Source organism: Molothrus aeneus, chromosome 25, assembly GCF_037042795.1.
Source record: "Molothrus aeneus isolate 106 chromosome 25, BPBGC_Maene_1.0, whole genome shotgun sequence".
Lineage (NCBI taxonomy): Eukaryota > Metazoa > Chordata > Aves > Passeriformes > Icteridae > Molothrus > Molothrus aeneus.
In genome coordinates this window covers 1891462-1912989 of record NC_089670.1, presented here as the reverse complement: position 1 = coordinate 1912989, position 21528 = coordinate 1891462, and the positions used below count along the sequence as shown (strand labels likewise).

Sequence of the window (21528 nt, the reverse complement as noted above, 5' to 3'; positions counted from 1 at the left end):
AGCACCACAAATGTCTCAGAGATCTGTTTTCCTATTCCCAGTCATCACAAATTCCCTCCCTAACTTATTCCCATTAGATCCTCCTTCTGTTTAAGATCCTCTTTCTGTTGCAAATTTCTTTAATTCCACATTTTTAATGTCTCATTTATTTCTGTTTAATTTGCCTTGGCCTTGCTTTGTGAAAGTTTCAGTGGTTTGCCAGCACTGAACCCACCACACTCATTGGTGTGTTGGCCAGGAAATCTCAAATTAGCAAACCAAAACCACTACACTGGGGCAAGAGCAAACAGCAAACTTTGTCCCAAAAGCAGGCAAGAGGGCTGGGAGGATCACATGACAATGCCATGTAATGCCTGGATACTCTGGAATGAATAATGACAGGCTGGTAAGGGATACCAGACTTGCCTAGCAATTAGTAATTTTCTGGTGATTTTGCACAGCTACTCCTAAACAAGATACAACTGTTTTTCAGAAGGTTCAGGAAGCAGAAATTCATGTTGCACTGAGTAACCAATCATTTGACATGGTGGGCTGGGGTCAGCGACATGGCCTATGAGCACAGCAGGGCTTTGGACTGAAGCACAGCACTGCGTCTGTCATGAGCAGCTGAGAACAAGGTGCAGCTGCTCTCCTGAGGATGTGCTGCTTCTAGGCTACAGGAGCTGGAACAGAATTCCTCCTTTGGAAAAGCAAAAATCCTGTCAAACCTCCAGGTTTAAATTCAGGATAAAATTGGTCAAAGTGAAACAGTAAGACTCAGAACAGAAATAGAAGTAGTAAGACTCAAAGCCAGGCTTTTGACTATAATTAACTTAGTAACAAAATGAGACTCTCATTTAAACATTCACATTTGGAGCATTTGAAGTTGCAGATCTCTATTTTATTGACACTGGTACAGCAGCAGTGACAGAAAATGTTTGTGTTCTTAAACAAAGGGAAAATTACTTCCACAGCTGGAGAGGTGCCTTGTAGAAATTCTAGTTATCCAAGAGGAAGTTCATTTTTCAGTTCCTAACACCACCTAGAAAGGAGAGGCTTTGTTTAGTCTACACATGCCAAGATGAGTCTTTTGATCCCTAAAATCATCCATCTCAGTGCATCATCCAGCTAGGATGGGCAAGTGGAGCCTGAACCAATGCAGACATGTGTGGAACCCTTAAAACCACTGTGTGAATTAAATATATGCAGATAACACCAGGATGGCCACCATCCACAGCTGAAGCATGAAGAAAAGATTAATTCCATTGTTTCACTGGCAAAATGAGGACACGTGCACTGCTAAGCTTATTCCATCTTAACAACCCCAACCCACTCAGCTTGTCTTTAAAAGCCCCTTCCTTCCAGAGCTGTCCTTTCCAAATGATGCCTGTACAAGGCACAAATCTGCTGCTAGACTCACTTGAGCAAACAGCACACCTGCAGGAAAGCCTTACCTTTGTAGCAGAGCCTTCTCTGGCCTTAGCTCTCAGTTTATTTACTTGGCTCTCAGCAATATCTGCCCTTTCCAGGGCCTCACCTATCTTATGCAGTGCATTTCTCAGTTTGGAGAGATCAGTATTGGCTTGTTCACCCTGAAATTGCAAAACAAAAATTTAAAACCATCTGGCAACATGCTGGGGCACAGAGCCAACTTTTAAACTGGCAGTCCTGGTAAATAACTATTTGCTTCACTTTAGTGACTCACAGCTTCCTCAGCTTGTTTTCTGTAGGATTTGATTTTCATCTGCAGTTGAGCTACCAGATCTTGTAACCTAACCATGTTCTTCTTTTGTTCTTCACACTGTGAAAAGAGAACGTGTAATTTTACGTCCTTGGGAGACAAAACATCAGAATTGCTTTCTATTTTTACCCACCTGAAAAGTGAGCTCTTTGAAACACCGTTCATATTTGCAGATGTTTTTCATAGCCTCTGAGGATTTTTTATGTTCTTCCTCCAGTTCAGTTTCTAATTCTCGGATCTGGTGAATTAATCAACAATAGGCTTAAGCCCTCACATAGGACTTGGAGAAGAAAGATGTTTCTGTGCTGGTACCCACCCTGGCTTCCAGCTTCTGGATCTGCTTCTTCCCTCCCTTCAGTGCCAGCTGCTCGGCCTCTTCCAGATGGTGCTGCAGGTCCTTCACTGTCTGGTCCAGGTTCTTCTTCATCCTCTCCAGGTGGGCACTGGTGTCCTGCTCCTTCTTCAGCTCTTCTGCCATCCTGGCTGCCTTGGAAGGGAGATGACACAAGAAACTGGAAGAATGTGAAAGAACAGCACATACTGTGCACCATCACAGGATTACCTCCTGTGTCCTGCTGACCATTCCGGCCACCTCACTCCCTGTTTTGTTGTTTTGGTTTTTTTTCCATGACATGATAATGAAAAAAACCTGACAGGAAATAGTAGGAAAAAGGATGGGAAAAGTCTGCCTTACTGCACACAGAGCTGGAGTGACAGAAAGGGAAAATGTTCTGCCCTACTGTGATCTCACTAACAGCTGGGTGCCAGGGGAAAGCAGCCAGAGCAACAGCAGAGGCTGGAACAGGACATGGCACAGCTGAAAGACTTCAGTGCTCAGCACATCTGGGGTGTGCTGGGCGCTGGCTGTAGTGCTTGCCCTGCTACTGCCCCAGCCTCCTGGAGGGTAGTGCCACAAAGGCAAAAAATAGTTTAAAATTATCTATGTTATTTAAGACAAACTAAGATTTATTTTGCTCTCAGAGGTTGGATTCCTACACAATACAATTAAGCACTTTAGTGAAATATTGAGTAACATTACAATTAATGTTATAATTATATTATTATAATTAAGGTAGAATTAAAAAATTTGCTTTGGCAGCAAAATATCTGAAAAGGTCTAAACTGAAAAAAATGTGACCACTAGAAGTTTTATATAAATATATATGCGTGCATAATTCATTGCAATGTCTTTTATTCAAACAGAAAAGAAATCATTAAAACACAGGAACAACTCAACATGAGAAAGAGCTTCTTTCCATGGAGGATGGCAGAGCATGGAACAGCTGCCCAGGGAGGGCATGGAGTCTCCCTTTCTGGAGACATTCCAAACCCACCTGGATGTATTCCTGTGTCACCTGCTGCAGGTGACCCTTCCTGGGCAGAGGGGTTGGAGTAGGTCATCTCTAGAGGTCCCTTCCAATCCTAATGATTCTGAGGTTCTATTTAATTTTTTTTTCCTTTTAATGAGCAAGTTAAAAAGTTTTTTATTTTAATTCCACATAATGTATCTAAGTGTTAAGATTTTGGTTTAATCCTCTGCATCAACAATCATTAGCAGATTGAGTCCCATGACACACCAGTCCTCTTGCCTGGCTGAGCTTCACAGGTCTTGCATGGCAGGATTTAGCACCAATTTTGAATGGAAATTTACAATTCTCATTTAAAAATTTGATAAATAGGATTTTTCAAAGATAACTATTCAGATACCTTAGCCACTTTACTGGTTTCAATACTGCAGGATTTCTTTGTGGATTATGTTTTCATGCAGCACTGAAGAAAGTTATTTTGTTTTGAACTGACTAAATGTAGGTTTAGTTCTTTATGATGGCAACAGCCCCATCTGTCAGCAGGACATGTTCCCTGTTGCTCTAATCCTCCTCTGACTGAAAGCCTTTTCAACCAGGCTCACAGATGGTTCCTTGTCCAACATGTGACAAGAGTATTTACATTAACCTCCAGCAGCAACGCTGCTGAAAGCCTTGAAAATTCAAAGTGAAAACCACAGCAACATCCTCACATCTGTCATTGCCTTCTTAGCTCTTTCTTCAGCACTTTTTGCTTCATTAGTAACATCCTCTATCTCTGTTTGGAGTTGTGCCATATCAGTCTCAAGCTTCTTCTTTGTATTAAAAAGGCTGGTGTTCTGTGAAGGAGAGAGAGAGAGAGGCTTCGAGTGTCTACACATTGAGATCAATTCATCAATTCCTTCTTCCTCCATCAATCTCTGGTCCCCATAATACATCAGTCTTAGCAAAGCCAACTACCTGGGTGTGGAGGAGCTGTGCACGTTCAGTGGCATCCAGAAGCTCCTGCTCAGCCAATTTCCTCGACCGCTCCGTCTGCTCCAGGGCTGCCCGGAGCTCCTCAACTTCAGCCTGCAGCAGGTTTGCTCTGCGCTCCACCATGGCCACCTGCTCCTTCAGGTCATCCTGTGCTCTCACAGCATCATCCAGATGGATCTGGGTGTCCTGTATTTGAAGAGCCATTTTTGACCTAATGAATTTCTCGAATACTGTGCTTAAAAAATAAATCAACCATAAGGTAAAGCAAGACCTTGAGAGCTCCCTGGATGCTGTGCAGGTGTTTCTGTGCCTCTGCAGCCTGGTGGTTGGCATGGCTCAGCTGGATCTCCATTTCATTCAGGTCTCCCTCCATCTTCTTCTTCAGCCTCAGGGCTTCATTCCTGCTCCTGATCTCAGCATCCAAAACACTCTGCATTGTCTCCACAGTCCTTTCTTGGTTCTTTTTCAGCTGGTTGATCTCCTCATCCTTGTCAGCAATCTTTCTGCTGATTTCTGACTTTATCTGAGTCAGTTCTTGGTTGACACCAAGGATTTTGACTTCTTCATGCTCAAGAGCTGCCTTTAAAAGAGAAAAGGGAAAAACAAAGATGAAGGTAACATTTTAGAGAACATGATTATTGAGATGGTACTCCGTGATTTCACAGAACTTCCTAAAGTTTGTTTCAATCAACCTTGCACACAGCTACTGCCAGAAAAGGGAACAGAAAGCTGCTCAGCATTCTCTTTACTATTTATGGTAATATTTAAACTAACTCACCTCTGCCTCCTCCAGAGCTGTTTGCAGACCATTTTTTTCTATTTCAGCTTGCTTTTTGGCTTTCTCAAGGTCTCTGATCATTTTGCCATTTGCAGTAATTTGCTCTGTGAGATCAGCTGCTTCCTCTGTGAGAGAAGAATGGCATCAACCAGAGGAGCTGAACTCTGTGCTTTGTTGCTGCAGTCAGGACCCCTTTTGCACACATAAACATGTATACAAAAATGTACATGTGTATACACAATGGTACATGTGTCCGTAAATATGTACAGATAAAACCAGACACAACCAACTCATGCAGGCCAAGTGGGGCATTGGTGGGGTTTAACAGCCCTCCTTACAGAGTGCCTGGAAGGCCCCTGCATGTGTTCTATCTATGGACAGGCCATCAGGGTCTAATACAGGTCCTGTCATTGTGTTCAGTCCATCTGTAAAACTCACTCTCATGAGCTGCTCAGTCTCCCACAGTCACTACCTTTTCCTGGCAATGGCACCTCAATGTCTGCAGCAGATGAGAGAGCCAGGACATTTGCTTTATTTTCTTAATCACTTTACAAACATGCTTGACAGCTTTTGGTAAGGCAATGATATTCTGCATTAAGATGCAGAGCACAGGAAGGGCAGAGGGCTGTCCCTGGGTGCCCTCCTGCAGGCGTGAGTGTGCTGGTGGAGCACACCTTGCTGTGGTTGGTGTGTGAAAGCTGATGGGACACAGAGCCCAACACGTACGCTGGAGAGCGGCGTTCTCCCGCTTGATTGTCTTGAGCTGATCCAAGGTTTCCTCATAGGCATTTTTCACTTTGAAAAGCTCTGTGTGCAGTGAGCCAGCTTCTTTAGAGAGAGCCTCCCGCTCCAGCTGGCTCTCCTCATACTTCCCCTTCCATTCTGCCATGACCTGGAAGACATCATAGAATCATAGAACGCTTTGGGTTGGAAGGGATATCAAAGATCACCTAGTTCCAAATCCCCTGCCATGGCAGGGACACCTTCCACCATCCCAGGTTGCTCCAAGCCCTCTCCAACCTGGCCTTGGGACACTTCCAGGGATGGGGCACCCACAGCTTCTCTAGGCAGCCTGTGTCAGGGTCTACCCACCCTCACAGGGAAGAATTTAATCCTAGTATCCAATCTAAACCTACTCTTCGTCAGTGTAAAGACATTCCCCCTTGTCCTGTCACTCCAGGCCCTTGCAAACAATTTCTCTCCATCTTTCTCGTAGCTCCCCTCAGGCACTGGAAGGCCACAACTAGATCACCCTGAAGCTTCTCTTCTCTAGGCTGAACAATCCCAATTCTGTCAGCCTTTCCTCAGAGGAGAGGCTATCATGCTTCATTTCCTGCTGGTACTGAAAATGTTATTTGATCTCTGACTACATTTTGTACTAGATAAATAATGCAGTCTCTTAAACCAGGACAAAATCCTAGTGGCTCTAGTTAGATTCACTTTGACTTCAGCACTGACTGATGTACAGAGTGTTAGTTTGGTTTTCTGGGAGGCTACTTAAAAGATACTGTGCTCATTTATGACCTTATCAAAATTCTGCTGTTTTCTGTCAAGGGCAGCTGCTGATGTGTTTGCTCTCTCTATGTCCAGTGTCAGATCTTCCACTTCCCCCTGCAGCTTAAACTTCATCTTCTCCAAGGAGGCACACTTGGAATTCAGTGTGTCTGCCTGCTGCCCTGCTTCCTGGAGACGCTGAGAGAGCTTTTTCCTTAAGGTACATAAATAAAACAAGCATATGATTAAAAAAATCATTACACTATGTGTCTCATTTTAATTAAGACTATATGCAAACTCAAAAAAAAAGAAATTTAGGTCAGGTTACTAAAAGTGGGTCTATGTTCTGCCCAATATACATCTGGACAGCTAATCTCATCTGTACTTGGCCTCCTCGAGCTCCTCCGTGCGCTGAATCGCGTCCGTCTCGTATTTGGTTCTCCACTGGGCCACTTCACTGTTGGCCTTGGACAGGGCTCGCTGCAGCTCCCCCTTGGCCTCCTGCTCCTCCTCATATTGTTCCCGGAGCAAGTCACAGTCGTGGCGAGCGGACTGCAGGGCATGGGCCAGGGCATTCTTGGCCTGGTGGCAAAAATATGGCGATAAGGAGTTGGTGTTTCCTGGGAAATTTCTCTCACTGGTACTTATGCACTGATAAACCTCCCAAAGAGATAGAGGTTAACTGACTGCCTCATAAAAACATGGGAGTCCTGCACTGCAAGGGCTCAGAGTGCATCATCTAAGGGGATGGTTTGAACTTTTAATTGGAGCACCTTTTGAAGCCCTGAACAATTCACAAAAAATAATATTATGTCAAATATTTATTTCATATGTAATGTATCTTCACCTTTATCTCTTCCTCTAGCTGCCGCTTCAGTTCTTCAATCTGCTGGGTGAAGGCCTGTTTCCCTCTAGACAGCTGAGAAATTAAAGCATCTTTTTCTTCCACCTGGCGTCCATATTCACCTGAAAACGTTTGCAATTGAGACAAAATTTTAAGAGCCAAGAGAGCAATTTATGGGCTTCTCCCATTTCCAAATTACAGATGGAAGGGCCGTACCAGATTCTGTCTGCAGACGAGCTCTTTGAGCACTAAGATCGCTAATCATGCGCTGATTCTGCTCCTCCTTTGTTTTATATTCGCTCAGCTGGTCTTCCAGAGTGCGGCACATCTTCTCCAGATTTGCCTAGGTATCAATTGCACATTAGAAAAAAAGGTAAATACCTTGATCCTGCCTTCTTTTAGCAGGAAAATATGTCCAGAAGATGCAGTTGACATCTTGGGACTGTACATTCACTCCAACTTCTACATATGAGATTTAGAGAAACCATTTCTGATACAAGCTGATAAAAATTAAATCATATAAGATTAAAGAAAAAATACCACATTGCTATCAAATTCTGAATAAAAATAATTGTGTACCTTTGCTTTGGAGACAGACTCCATGTTGCTGGCCAAGTCATCAATCTCCATTTTCAGCTCACTCTTCTCCTTCTCCAGCTTCTGCTTCACGCGTTGCAGGTTGTCGATCTGCTCGCCCAGCTCAGCTGTGCTGTCCGCGTGCTTCTTGCGCAGGGCGGCAGCCGTGGCTTCGTGCTGCAGCGTGGTCTCTTCCAGGTCACGGCGCATCTTCTGGAACTCTGCCTCACGCTTCTTGCTGAGCTCTGTTTGAGCGGTGGTGGCTCCTCCAGCCTCTTCAAGGCTCCCATGGGTTTCCTCAAGCTCCCGAGCCAGCTCAGCACAACGCTTCTCTGCTTTTGTCCGTGTTGTTTTCTCGCTCATGGTCTCCTCTTCCAGCTCTGCAGCACGAGCCTGGACAACGAGGGAATAGCACACCAGGAATTAAATAGGGAAGAGATCATTCAGTGCTTAGGTTATTGCAGATTTTTCACAGTAGAACACTAAGAACCTTGTTTTGGAGACTGTAAGCAAAACAAACTTCCTTCAGATTTCACTGTTTTGGCATTGTAGGTAAAGACTTACTGACAGAAAGGACCTATGGATCAAATCATTCTAGCTTTAGATCACAGCTTTCTATTGTTGAATTGAGTTTGCATGAGTTTGCACCCCTGTATCCCCCCACTATCAGGTTTTGGTAGTGTAGGTAAGGACTTACTGACAGAAAGAACCTATGGATCATCTCATTCTAGCTTTGGATCACAGCTTTCTGTTGTTGTATTGGGTTTGCATCTCTGTATCCCCCCCACTACTACATTTTGGTAGTGGGGGGACACAGGGATGGCTTCTATGAGAAGCTCCTGGAAGCTTCCCCTGTGTCTGAGGGAGTCAATGCCAAACTGTGGACAAGCATTATTCGTGGTACTACAGTTTAAAACATGCAAACAGTAATGATGAAGTAAAGTCTCTTGCCTGCAATTCTCTGATCTTCTTCTGCAAGTGAGTACCTGAATTTTGCTGTTCCGCAATTTTATTTTGCATCTGGTTAAAATGAAAGTCTTTCCTGTGAAGGAGATATTTTATTAAAAGAAAATAAGTCCAGTTAAAGCCAAATAATAAATTATGTACTAATTTATTTCTCATACTTCCTTAATCTTTCATCTAAATGTTGTTTATCATTCTCCAGATCTACTATGGTTTCCTGTGCAAGTTTCAAGTCTCCCTCAAGCTTTCTCTTTGCTCGTTCAAGGTCCATACATGCTTTTCTTTCAAGTTCCAAAGATCCTTCAACCTGCAACATAAACATATATAAACATGACTGATGGAACAACTGAAGGATCCGCTCCTTCTCCTTGTGTTGAACATGCTCACATGGTTCACTTGCTGCTCCAGCTTGATCCTAGCTTTGGTGAGGGTATTAACTTTCTCCTCCTCTATTTGCAGGTCATCCAGTGCCTGTTGCTGGGCTTCTTGCAGGGCCTTCTTCTCCTTGACTAACTTTGCAACAGTCTCATCCAAACCTGTCACTACTTCAGTCAGATTTTTGACCTATTGTAAAGCAAAATAGCTCAAGGTGACATTGGCCATGAATACACATAATGAACTTGCTCTTAGACTCCCAAAGAGACTTTGAGCATTTTATGGTCACACTCTACAATCTCTCTGCTTATATATCAACCCTTCAGAAGTCACAAAGAAATGCTGAACTTTAATTTTAATGCATTTTTGCATGCTTATGGGTTGGTTTCCCTGCCCAACAGAGGTGCCCAGGTTCAATACCAAGCCCATAGATCTCCTTACACAGCAGCATGTAAGCATTCAAGTTTACTCAATCTTTACAGCCTATACATCCACAGAGCAACTGTTATTAAACATTGCAGAAGTAAAAAGCACCTTGTTTTCAGTGGCATGCTTTTCCTTTTCAGCCTTGACCAATGTTAACTCAAGGTCATCCATATCTTTCTTCAGCTCAGAGCATTCATCCTCCAGTTTCCTCTTTCTGGCTGCCAGATCAGCATTCATCTCCTCATCATCTCCCAGCTTTTCCATTACCTCCTTTATTCTTGCTTCCAGCTGGAATTTTAGTTTGATCAGCTGGTCGCATCTTTCTTCAGCATCAGCCAAATTTTCATTTTCCTTTTTACAGAGAAAAGAAATGTGTTTCATTATCACACATTGGCACTGACACTTGCATAAATCACCTTGCTTATTAAGTGGCTGGTACATGAAATAACAGAATTTCCTTTCAGCCCTTTACTGAACACTCAAACAAAACTGATGTAAACTGAAGAGCCAAAAATTATTTAATTTACTTACAGTTTGTACTTGCAGCTGTAGGTCCTTTTTCTCTTGCACCAGAGCCACCATTTTTTCTTCCAGTTTGCTCCTGGTGGCTTCTGACTTGGCCAGTTCTTCTTTTGTTCTCTCAAACTCTTCCTTCATCATGGCCAGCTCTTTCTCAGTTCCCACACTTTTTAAGAGGGGTTTAAACTTGAAGTACAGCTTCATCCAGGGCCACTGCTTGACTTTCATGAATGCACGGATGTTGTACTGGATGCAGAGGATGGACTCCCTGAAACCAGAGTGATCCATCAGTAAATAAAGCCCATCTTTGAGCAACCAGACCTGGCAGAGGACACACACCTGTGGTCAAACATTTTTTTCAGCTCAAGTCTCCGGAGGTATCCCCTGCACAAAGCCTGGGTCCGTGTGATCATCTGTCCTAAACGTTCATCTCTCATCTCTTCCAGGACGCCCAGCAAACCTGTCTTGAAGAACACCTGCAGCCAAAGAACAGCCATCACTCCTTGCTGGGTTTACATTTCAATGCAATGAATGTTTTCTTATCCTATGGCAAAATTAAACATTTACCTTAGTGTGTCCGAATTTGTACTGAGTATGATCTATCTCAATGGAGGACAGCAGCTTTTCACACGCTTTCCTGCTATCAACAAACTTTCCTTCTGGAATGACACTGGCATTCAGAAGGTGGTATCTGATAAAATAAAGGAAAAAGCTCACCCATCAGTACCATCCTAGTGCACAGGATGCCACAAGAACAGCTGTCAGTTTGAAGATACAGAGGAAGGCTGAGTCTGACTCACACCTCCAGCCTCAAATAGCAAAGCAGTAAGGAAAGCAGCAAATAGCAGCAGGTCAGTTCAATAGGTACCAAGGATGTATTACAGCCCTCACTGAGGCTGAGGGCATGCACAGTCTGTTCTCTGGACCTGAGAGACTCTGCTCATTTGTGTCACAGTCATTATCACTACTCTAGGGGTCCAGCTCATTGGGTTAGCTGAAAATTAAAAAAAAATTGATGGATTTTAAGAGTAGGGAAACTGCTTTTCTGGACCATATCCAGCTTCTCACATTCCTCCTGAACCACGTAACCCAGAATTAGACTTTGGATCCAGAAATGGACTTCCTAATCCTACACTGAGAGATTATTCCATACCTATTTTCAGCATTGATACACAAATCTGCCCTCCCACATCAATGGCTGGGCCAATGCCTTCAGGTAGTACCCAAAACACCATTTCAGCCCTTCTCAGTGCCCTGCTCTCCAGCACACCCTGCACAGAGTTGTAAGGAGGGAGTGATTGCTTTGTTCTTAGAGATTTGACCCTACATTTGCCTTTGTTCTAACACAACAAGCAGATGACCCCAGCTGGGTTGCCCTGAATTTATAAATCTCTTATTTGCAGTAGTTCCCATGATAAGATTTTTTTGGTTGTGGGGTTTTATCTATAAATGAATCTGCTAATGCTGTAGAAATGTTAGCATGTAGAAATATTAACCCACTACAAAATGACAGGGTCATGTGGCACTAACTTGGATTTCCTGTTGGAGTCCCTTCTGTTACTGCAGCTCTATTTGCCAGTCAAACTTAGCAGTAGCATTGGATTTAACACAGTTTCCTCTTTATAAAACCATTCTAGTTAGAATTATTTAAACCACACTCTTCAAGCCTCTACTAGGCAGCAGTTAAATACAGAATGTGCATAGACCACCCTCTGTATTTTTGCTAAAACATGCTTGTGCCTAATTTGAGAATTAAAGCAAGGAATATCCAAACATTTAAATTAACAGGAATGAATTAAAAATAGGTTTTGGCATACAGTATTGAGGAAGGCATCTGGGTGGACACTGCCCACACAGACCATGCTATTAGATATGTCTTTTGCTTTCCATGCGTGTTAAATATTAAAATAGTCTTTTCCTAACAACTGAATCATGGACTGGTTTAGCAAGAGTCTTCTTTCAAATGAGTTTGGCTCAATGCAAACACAAGAATGTTACTACTGACCTTTGTTTGAAATCCCCATATGGTATCTTGTTAGGAAATCCTTTCCTGCAGATCCTAATGCCCTCCAGAACACCATTGCATCGCAGCTGGTGCAGAACAAGCTTGTGATCCATCAGGCCTGTGACAGAGCAGCATGGGAACACACTGATTGTTCTAGCATTGCTCCTTCTGCCTCCTTCTATTCTATGTTTTAGGAATTACCTGGGGTCTTTGTTTCATTGGGAATGATGCAACGCACAAAGTGAGGGTGAGTTGTTCGTAAGTTAGACATCAGCTTATTCAGATTTTCCTGTAAAGCAGAGATCATTTCTAATCTCTATATTGTCTCAGTTCTCAGAGTGATTTGACTCTGCTGAACAGCAAAAATTCAGAACTTTCTCCTTACTCTCCTAGTGAATATTCTACAATTCTGTGTAGGCATCAGCAAAGTAAATGGCTACTACTGAAGAACTTCCCTCCTGTCTTAAAATGAAAGCATGGCTGTGGAGCCAGGTGTGACAGTCTCTGCCAGAGAACACACTTACCCGAAAGACTACAGAGACAGTTTGGAAGGAAGAGCCCTTCTTCTTGGCTCCTTTCTTCTTCCCACCACCTTCAGCTGGAAAATGAGATGACAGTCCAGCTGAGGAACTGCTGCAAATCCCTTTGACAGTGTTATAATTGTGCATTTAACACACAGCACACAAGCACTGACTCAACCCTGATCCACGTCAGGTGAGAGGTGCAGTAGGAAACCCCAAACTGGAAACATAATCCTCCAAACTTACCTTCATCTATGGAAGCAAAACTGGCATAAAGATGGCATAAAATTTTCATAGATGATTTCTGGTACAACCCCACGACAGTTTCATTCAGAGGGTCCTTGTTCTTCTCCAGCCACCCAGTGATGTTGTAGTCCACTGTGCCAGCATAGTGCACCAGGGAGAAGTGGGCCTCAGCCTTGCCTTTGCCAGGCTTGGGCTTCTGGAAGTTGCTGGACTTGCCCAGGTGCTGGTCATAGAGCTTGTTCTTGAAAGAGGTGTCAGTTGCCTTGGGGAACATGCACTCCTCTTCCAGGATGGAGAAAATGCCCATGGGCTGAACAAAAAAATGGTGTTTTCAAATAAGATCAATTCAATAATCTATCTCTATAATAATGCAGAGTGAAAGACATGCTAAATTTGAAGTACTGGAGGTATTTTATAGAGAATTATCCTGGGAAGAGCAGATAAGCAAGATTTTTTGTGAGCTGGCAAGATACTTAAAAGAACTCATAAGATTTTAATATACAGTTTTGAACTACCCAGACAGTGTGTGGAAAACAAGTGAAGTCAGGCAAAAACTGTGCAGTAACTTCTCAGAATACAGTAGTGACTTCTAATTCAGAAGGAACATAAAGGAAGCAGACATGAGGTTTTCTGGGATTTCAGTTTAACTGAGAGAAAACCTGAGGGGAACCAATACACAAGGACAGGACAGGACAGGATGGGAGGAAGGGAGGAAGGAAGGAAAGGAAGGTTAAAATCAGTGTCTTTTTAGAAGACAGGATACATTCCCAGTCAGTGGATAATTAATTACACACATGGGTAATATTTAAAGAAACAGAAGAGGTGAAGAGACCTGAAAGATTGTATTGAAGAGAGATTGTATTGAAGGCAATCAGGGCAAACACTCTCAAGAACCCTTTACAGATTCAATTTCTGTGATTGCACAAGATGCTTAAGAAACTCACCTTTTCTATGAGTTCAATGCAGGCAGCCAGGTCCATGCCAAAGTCAATGAATGTCCATTCAATCCCCTCCTTCTTGTACTCCTCCTGCTCCAGCACAAACATGTGGTGGTTGAAGAACTGCTGCAGTTTCTCATTGGTGAAGTTGATGCACAGCTGCTCAAAGCTGTTGAACTAATATTTGAATGTGTGTTAATAGTGTTAAAGTGTTAATAGTGCCTCTGATCAATTTTTTTTCACAGGGATGTCATAGCAAGGTTAGCCAGACTGACCCAAAAAGGTTTTGATAACAGTGTAAAGAATATACCACAGGTGTCCAGGCTTACAGAAAAGTTGTGCAGCGCAGCACATGATTGCTGCAGCTTGCATTGGCCATGTTTGGGTGGCCCTAATGTCCATAAATACAGACTCTGTGGGGAGAGAGAGAAAGCAGCTTCATGGCTGTGCTTCTGCCCTTTATCTTCCCTTACAAAGTGGGTGATGGATCTACAAAGGAAGAAGCAGCTTCAGACAGATTTGCTTAAAGGCTGCACTGGGGTGAGGAGGAGGAGGAAAGGTCAGAGAAGACAAACAAACTGAAAAAAGCATTTAGAGACAGGTAGAAGTCTGAGAGTACTGCAAACCTCAAAGATCTCAAAGCCAGCAATGTCCAGCACACCAATGAAGTGCTGTCTTGGCAGCTTCGTGTCCAGCTGCTGGTTGATGCGAACAACCATCCACAGGAAGAGTTTCTCATAGACAGACTTGGCAAGGGCATTCACTGCCTGGTGCACCTGCAGGGAGATGTCCCACACCTGTGTCAGGGCACTGCCAGTGCACCCCCAGAACAAAGCAGCCCTCACCATGCCCACACACACTGCACTAACAGGCCTTCATGGCCCCATGGACCATTCACAGCTGTGACCTGTGGTATTTTCAGGATCCCCAAACGAGGGAAGGAAATGATGAATCTGACTCCATGTTCTTAGAAGGCTGATTGTTATGTTATGTTATGTTATGTTATGCTACACTAAAGAATAGAGAAAGGATATAGACAGAAGGCTAAAAGATACTAATGAAAAACTAGTGACTCTCGCCAAAGCCCCAACACAGCTGGACTGTGATTGGTCATTAAGTCAAACCAATTCACATGAAACCAATCAAACAATGACCAGTTGGTAAACAATGTCCAAACCACATTCCAAAGCAGCAAAACACAGGAGAAGCAAATGAGATAATTATTGTTTTCATTTTACTCTGAGGCTTCTCAGCTTCCCAGGAGAAGAAATCCTGGCAAAGGGATCTTTCAGAAAATACGATGGTGACAGTGACCTGCACCCACTCCTTTTCCTTAGGGAGAGGATGGTCCCTGCTGCTCCTTGATGCTCACCTGATCCACTGTCTGGCCCTTCAGCACATATTCATTTCCCACTTTCACCCGGGGATAGCACAGAGCTTTCAGCAGGTCTGCAGAGTTCAGGCCCATCAGATATGCTGCTTTGTCAGCCTCTGGAAAACAAAAGAATAATTTGAAATTCTTTCTTCTTAGCTCAGACACACACAGGGCATTGAAACCAGCCAGAGCTCACTCTGAAACTTGCAACTTGATTGGCTTTACCCCATTCACAAATCTTGGCTAACATTCTCCTTTACTTTTCTGAACAGCCTTGTAGGACTGGTCCTTGTGACAGAGTGGCTACAGCAGCCCCATCAGATGTGGTGAAACCCAGGAGGGCACTGTTGATGGGACAACACAGAGTTTTTCCCCATCAAGCCACTTCTCCATGATGTCACCCAGGCAGAACAAGTGTGTATGTGTAACCAGAAACTGGAGAACACTACAGTGATGTGCCCCAGGCACTGGGTCCTACAGCAGAGTCATCAGGAATAAACTGGATGCAGAAAGTGCCCTATTTGATGCAGTAAGTTGAAAATCAAACCTCCTTTTTATGTTTATCAAGGAATAATGACATCTCTCCTGGAAGACTCCCTCCATTTCCAGTGAAAAATGGCATGGAAACAGTTGGAAATACTCCTCTCCCAGCCAGGGAGGAATTACCTTCTGTGCCATCAGGCTCTGCCTGCTCCTCCCGTGGTTTCTGCTTGAATTTCATGTTCCCATAGTGCAGGATGGCCCCCGTCAGCTTGTAAATCCCCATCCTTTCATCAGGGCTGAAGCCCAAAGTGTCAATGGCTGCCTGCACACCAGATAGACAAGCTAGGTTTAACAGTGGTGAGAGTAAACTGAGACTGTAGAAGTCTCTTCTTGCCAACTGTACTCACATCTGTGGCAAGAAGCTCCTCCTGGTCATCAATACTGGCCACAGAGATCTGCCCTTGGCTGATGAAGGGGTAATCATAGGGGTTGGCTGTGACAAGGAGCATCTCTGAAAGGCAAACAGAGAAGTGAGAGCCAGAGCCTGGCAGGGAGATGGAACAATGGCTCAGCAAGGTTTCACAAGCTCTCCTTCCTCTTGCATCCCAAACTCCTGGTTTTCTATTAAGAGACCAGAAAGATAGAGCAAAGCCTTTCATCTGCCTTCCCTGGCTGAGCAATCCTTCCAGTTTAATATTGTGAACTGAGAGCTGAGCACTCAGCAGGCACAGAACACAGGCCATCCACAGAAACAGCTTTTAAGAAAGAGGCTTTCAGATAAGGCTCATTTGTGCTTATCCTCATACATGACACACACAGAGCAGGAGCTCCACCTTGGGAAATGCTCTGTGGAGAGCTGGAAAGGATGGGCAGAGTGGACCAAGGATGAGTGTGTGGCCAAAGGGACAGATGTGGGGCATGGGTAGAGAGTGCTGAGGCAGTGGGAAGGGGGAAAAGGTCAGAGGGGTTGCACTAGAAACAGGAAATGACCTTTGCCCATGGGATGAAAAGCTCAGATGAATGGTTTGTAGATCAGGGTACCTGCTCATCCTGCACCCAGAATTGCTTACCTTTCTTATTGAAGATTATTCACAGGATCTGGCCCACCTAAGTTGGAATTTCCACACCATGGATAATAGCAAGGTGCAAGGCAGAGTATATTGGTCACCCCTGCTTCTCACCTGCACACAGTTTGTGTTAGAACTTACTCAGGGAGGATAAATGGAGGTGGAGTAAAGCCCTGGTGCAGAGACACAAGTACAGCTTGGGGAACCTGGGCAGGGCCAAGGCTGCAAAGCTGAGGACATAAATCAGCACCTGATCCCTGCTCTGCAGGGACACAGGGCATTGTGCCACTGGACCCTCTGTCACCGAGCTGGCGCACGGAGGGAAATGTTTGCCATGCTGACTTTACTCAGTGTCACCAGGTGGTGGCTGTCCTTACCAAGCAGTTCAGGCTTCTTATTGGAGAGGATCTGGTAGAAGATATGGTAGCTTCTCTCAGCTTTCAGCTGGAAAGTGACTCTTGACTTTTCCAGCAAGTCTGTAATTTATATTCACATTTTAGACATTTTTCAGGTTCTTTATGTTCTAGCAAGGCTGTCAGCCCCCCTCAGTTACTCACAGGTCTCAATGTCACCAGAGGCCAGCTTTCCAGAGGTTCCAAAATGGATACGAATGAATTTACCCTGGCAAGCAGACAAAAGTGGTGGTCAGTGCAGCAATCTCAGAATGTTTTAATCTCTTCAGTCTTAGTGACAGCATCACCAAATCAGCCTGATTAGCTTTCATAGATAAAGATAGATAAAGGGGAACACTTTGCTGCAGCAAGGTGAGCATGAAACAGCTGCTAACACATCAGCATTTCATAAAACCCTAGAAATTGGTTAGCAAGAATATTTTTCCCAGCCTGCAGTGGGGGGGAAAGGGGGATTCAGTCACAGCTAACAAGCAGGTAAAGAACATTAGAAACACAGGAGGGCAGAGGGACAGACACAGGGTGACTCACAAAGCGTGAGGAGTTGTCGTTTCTCATGGTCTTGGCATTCCCAAAGGCCTCCAGCAGTGGGTTGGCACTGAGGATTTGATCCTTGAGCGAACCCTGCAGGAATAATTGAATAATTACTGAAAAACACCATGAGCTATGTGGTAGGAAGAACTGGCTCTAAGGAATGATTACATGTGCAGCCATGTGCACTTCATTTCAGCTCTGCAGTGCTACTGCTGCACCTTCTCGACTCCAGCACCAAGAACCAGCACTGGGGGTAAACAACAACAAACTCATCTTCCTCTTATTCAGAATTTCTCCCACAGTCAGAGCTCTCAGGTCTCAGCCACAGGGACAAATTGATCCATGCTAAGAAACTGGAGCCTCTGATTCTTCCTGTTTCAGCCCAGGTAAAGCTACACCTTGGCAGTGGCAGCTCTGGTGTTTGTTGTGGTCCTAACTGCACATCAGCCCCTGGTCCTACTGTCCTTCAAAGAGTGGATGAATCTAATAAAAGACATTCTGAGGTAAGCGTGTGTCACCAGCGCTGTCCACAGGGGGATGACATCCTGAACTGCCCTTCACCAAGCCCTTCCTCCTCACACCTTCATCGGGGGCTCCTTCTTGGTGGCCGTGTCCCCGCTGGCGGCGATGGTGGCGTAGTACTGGATGACGCGCTTGGTGTTCACCGTCTTGCCGGCCCCCGACTCCCCGCTGCAGGAAGAAGGCTCAGAGTGAAGAATAACCTGCCCACCTCTATAGTATTTGTAGGGATCCCCAGGGCAGGGAGGAATGGTGAGGAGGACTCCATCTTATATGGCTAATTATTTACTTTATTATACTATATTATTCTATGCCATATTATATTACGTTACATCTAAACTGAATCTGCCAAGCACTCAACCCTGCACACAACTGCACTGCACTGAAGGCTAATTAATCACTTTATCAGAAGGCTAATTAATTACTTTATTATACTATATTATTCTATACTATATTGCACCATATTACATTACATCTAAACTGAATCTGCCAAGCACTCAACCCTGCACACAACTGCACTGCACCTCACTGAAGACTAATTAATCACTTTATCAGAAGGCTAATTAATTATTATACTATATTATATTACATGTAAACTGAATCTGCCAAGCGCTCAACCTGGCACACCCTGCACAGAATCTCGTGACTGTCAGCCCACAGTCCTGACACACACACACACCTGGCCCTGATAGGCCAAGGAAACAAAACACCATCACTGTGGGTAAACCATCTCCATATTGCATTCTACTTCGGCACAACACAGGCACAGCAAATGATAAGAATTGGTTTTCCTTTCTCTGAGCTTCAGAGAATGTGAATCTCAGAAATATTCTTGGGAAGAATTGTGTCTTGCTTTTCTCTGTGAAGAGAAATGTGGCTACACACCTCTTGTTGGAGGCAAGTGGCAGATGCACTTACGTGATCAGGATAGACTGGTTTTCACGATCTGTTGGAGGGAAAAATACCTGGAGTCAGAGAAGCTGTAGGGAAAGTGCTGGTTCTCAGCTAGCTGTGACCTGGTGTCCAATGGGGGAATGAAACAAAATCTCTGCAGAGAAAACTGAAAATGTGCATGGTCTACTCTCCATCTCTCTGTCCCTCCCTATAGTCCACTTTTTGTCTTCTCCTCCTTTGCTCTTGTCCTTGTTTTTTTTGCTTCTGTCTTTTCCATTCTTTACCTTTCACACTATTAAATGTGGGACAGGAATTTACTCAAATTAAAACGATGTGTTTTGGTGATAATATTTCTATCAGCTCTGTTCTGGATCTACCTGCTGTTCCTTGAAGCCCCATGCAGGTGTGCTGCCCAGGGACTTCCCAGACATTGTGTTCTGTCCAAGTGCAACTGCCCTTTGCAGGGCTCTCTTTTAGGCTGCTTAGCTTAGTACTTCGACAAGAAATACAGATAATGTGCAAGCACAACAGCACAGTGCTTCAAGAATAAAGAAAATATTCCAGGAGGTGGGGAAAACTGTCTGGAGCTGGTTTTGCATCAGTTAGGGTTGATAATAAAAACCAAGCAGATAATCTGCAATGTCCCACAGACCAAGCACTCTGCAAGGGTTGGCACAGGCGACTGAGCCATGGCAGTATGGAATGGCATTTGGCAGAGGCAGCAGGTCTGACACACTTTTTTACTCCAAGTCTGGTCAAAACAGAGCCACTCACCAGTCAGCATGAACTGATAGGCGTTGTCAGAGATGGAGAAGATGTGTGGAGGGGCCTCCTGGCGCTTCTTGCCTCGGTAGGCCAACACCACCTCGGGGTTGTACACCGGCAGCCACTTGTAGGGGTTGACGGTGACGCAGAAGAGACCCGAGTAGGTCTGCAGGGAAAAAACAGGGGTGGCACTGAAGTCCAGCTCCTGCAGCTGTGCTTCCTCCTTTGCCAGAAGAAGGAACTTACGTAGATCATCCAGGAGCTGTAGCGGTCCTTGAGGTTGTAGAGGACGGCAGGTTCGTGCAGGTGGGTCAGCATGGCCACGTCCTCAACTCTGTCAAACTTGGGTGGGTTCATGGCATACACATCATCAGGTTTGACAGCAACTGTCTATAACCCAGAAAGAAAGAGCCAACCTTGGTTCAGCAACTCTTGGCAGTCCTTCCACAACCACAGAAAAGTAATAACATCTCTAAGGCTGCTCTAATTCATATTTTTCTTTCTGTTTAACTGTGCTAAGCAAAATATGGCTATTTCAGGGCAAACACTGCAGTCAGCCAGGAAATCTACAACACGGGTACATTGACAGGGTGTCAATTTCCTGGAATTGCTGGGACCACACAGACATGATTCGGGCTGGAACAGATCTTTCAACACATTATCACTGCTTATAAACTTTAGGTCTTTGCTGCTCCTGGCTGTAAGAACCTGGGGTGCATCTGCTGGCCAGCCAACCTCCCATGACAGCGCCAGAGAGCTGGGACACAAACAGCACAAGACTCATCAACAGCAAATCCATCCTTGGGACAGACTTGTTCCACTCCTGCCTGTGGCCATTCCCAGTGAAAGAAAGGCTCTGTCTCTACTAAACAGCACCGTCTGCTGGGCTCACACTGTGGGGAACCATCCTGTCCCACTGCCAGAGCGCGTGGATTTGTTCTGGGGGTGGCAGATGTTCACAGCTGGCAGCAGCTTAACTCAGCCACTGCTTTCTAAAAGCCTGGTAGCACCTACTGCCAAGATGTTGGTCATGGTTGTTCTTTGAGCTGTTGCAGTTATTCTTACAAAAGGTGTCAGGGCACAAGCTGCTAAGACATTTCAGCCTTTTGGAAGATTAACACTTTGGCTGCTCCTCTGGGAAACTGCAGCCAGTGACACTGACAATTTCACATGCAAAGGCGACTTGCAAAGTTATCTGTCTGCTCAGCTACCAGTAAAGGAAGGAATTTATGAGTGGATATGACAGCGTTAGCTGAGAAAGCGTTAAAAACTAAGTTAAGACTGGCAAGGCTATGATCCAACCTGGTTTAGACCATTGCCTGAGTTTTAGAGCCCAAACCAAGAATAATTATCAAATGAACACTTTTATCCCAGCATCCAGAGCTATACTTTCCTGTGGAGGCTGTGCTGGTCCCAGTCAGAGGACAGGGCAGAGCAGATCTCTTGCCTGAGCTGGCCTGGTGCTGCCCCAGTTTGTCCCCAGCAGATGCCCTGGCTCCCTAAGCAGGGTGGAGAAGGGCCAGAAGGAACGCACTTACTCTGCCGTCCTCTGTCTCAACAGTTATCTTCCCATCCTGTGCAGCCTTGATCCTCCCCCTGGTGTACTCCACCTCGGGGTCAGCCACAAAGCAGTAGGTTTTGGCATCAAAAGGCTGGTTCTGGGCTTCTATTCTCTCCTTCTCGGATTTGCGCAGGTACGGCGCGGCCTCACCAAAAATCTCCATGCCAGCGTCTCTGCTCATGGCTCTGGAAGACAGAGACCCCTGGAGCCCTGTGTGCTGCTTAGGGCAGAGA

The 21528-nt window shown here is 44.7% G+C and overlaps 1 protein-coding gene across 1 annotated transcript; it reads right to left on the bottom strand.

Moving 5' to 3' along the window:
- Positions 1-924: 924 nt before the first annotated feature.
- On the bottom strand, positions 925-21476 carry LOC136566471 (myosin-3-like). Its single transcript, XM_066565624.1, has 39 exons — positions 21273-21476; positions 19981-20124; positions 19744-19900; positions 18994-19021; positions 18138-18246; positions 17554-17646; positions 17170-17233; positions 16990-17088; positions 15953-16056; positions 15729-15867; positions 15060-15178; positions 14314-14463; positions 13694-13864; positions 12771-13059; positions 12507-12604; positions 12184-12271; positions 11983-12100; positions 10545-10668; positions 10317-10453; positions 9990-10245; positions 9567-9809; positions 9045-9221; positions 8819-8964; positions 8646-8736; positions 7698-8087; positions 7335-7461; positions 7122-7240; positions 6660-6856; positions 6305-6488; positions 5507-5672; positions 4781-4905; positions 4274-4582; positions 3985-4188; positions 3738-3863; positions 2037-2207; positions 1854-1958; positions 1685-1780; positions 1434-1571; positions 925-1021 (listed from the first exon to the last, which is right to left on the bottom strand). The coding sequence occupies exons 1-39, from the start codon at positions 21474-21476 to the stop codon at positions 998-1000; spliced, it is 5829 nt and encodes a 1942-aa protein (XP_066421721.1). The 3' UTR covers positions 925-997.
- Positions 21477-21528: the final 52 nt, after the last annotated feature.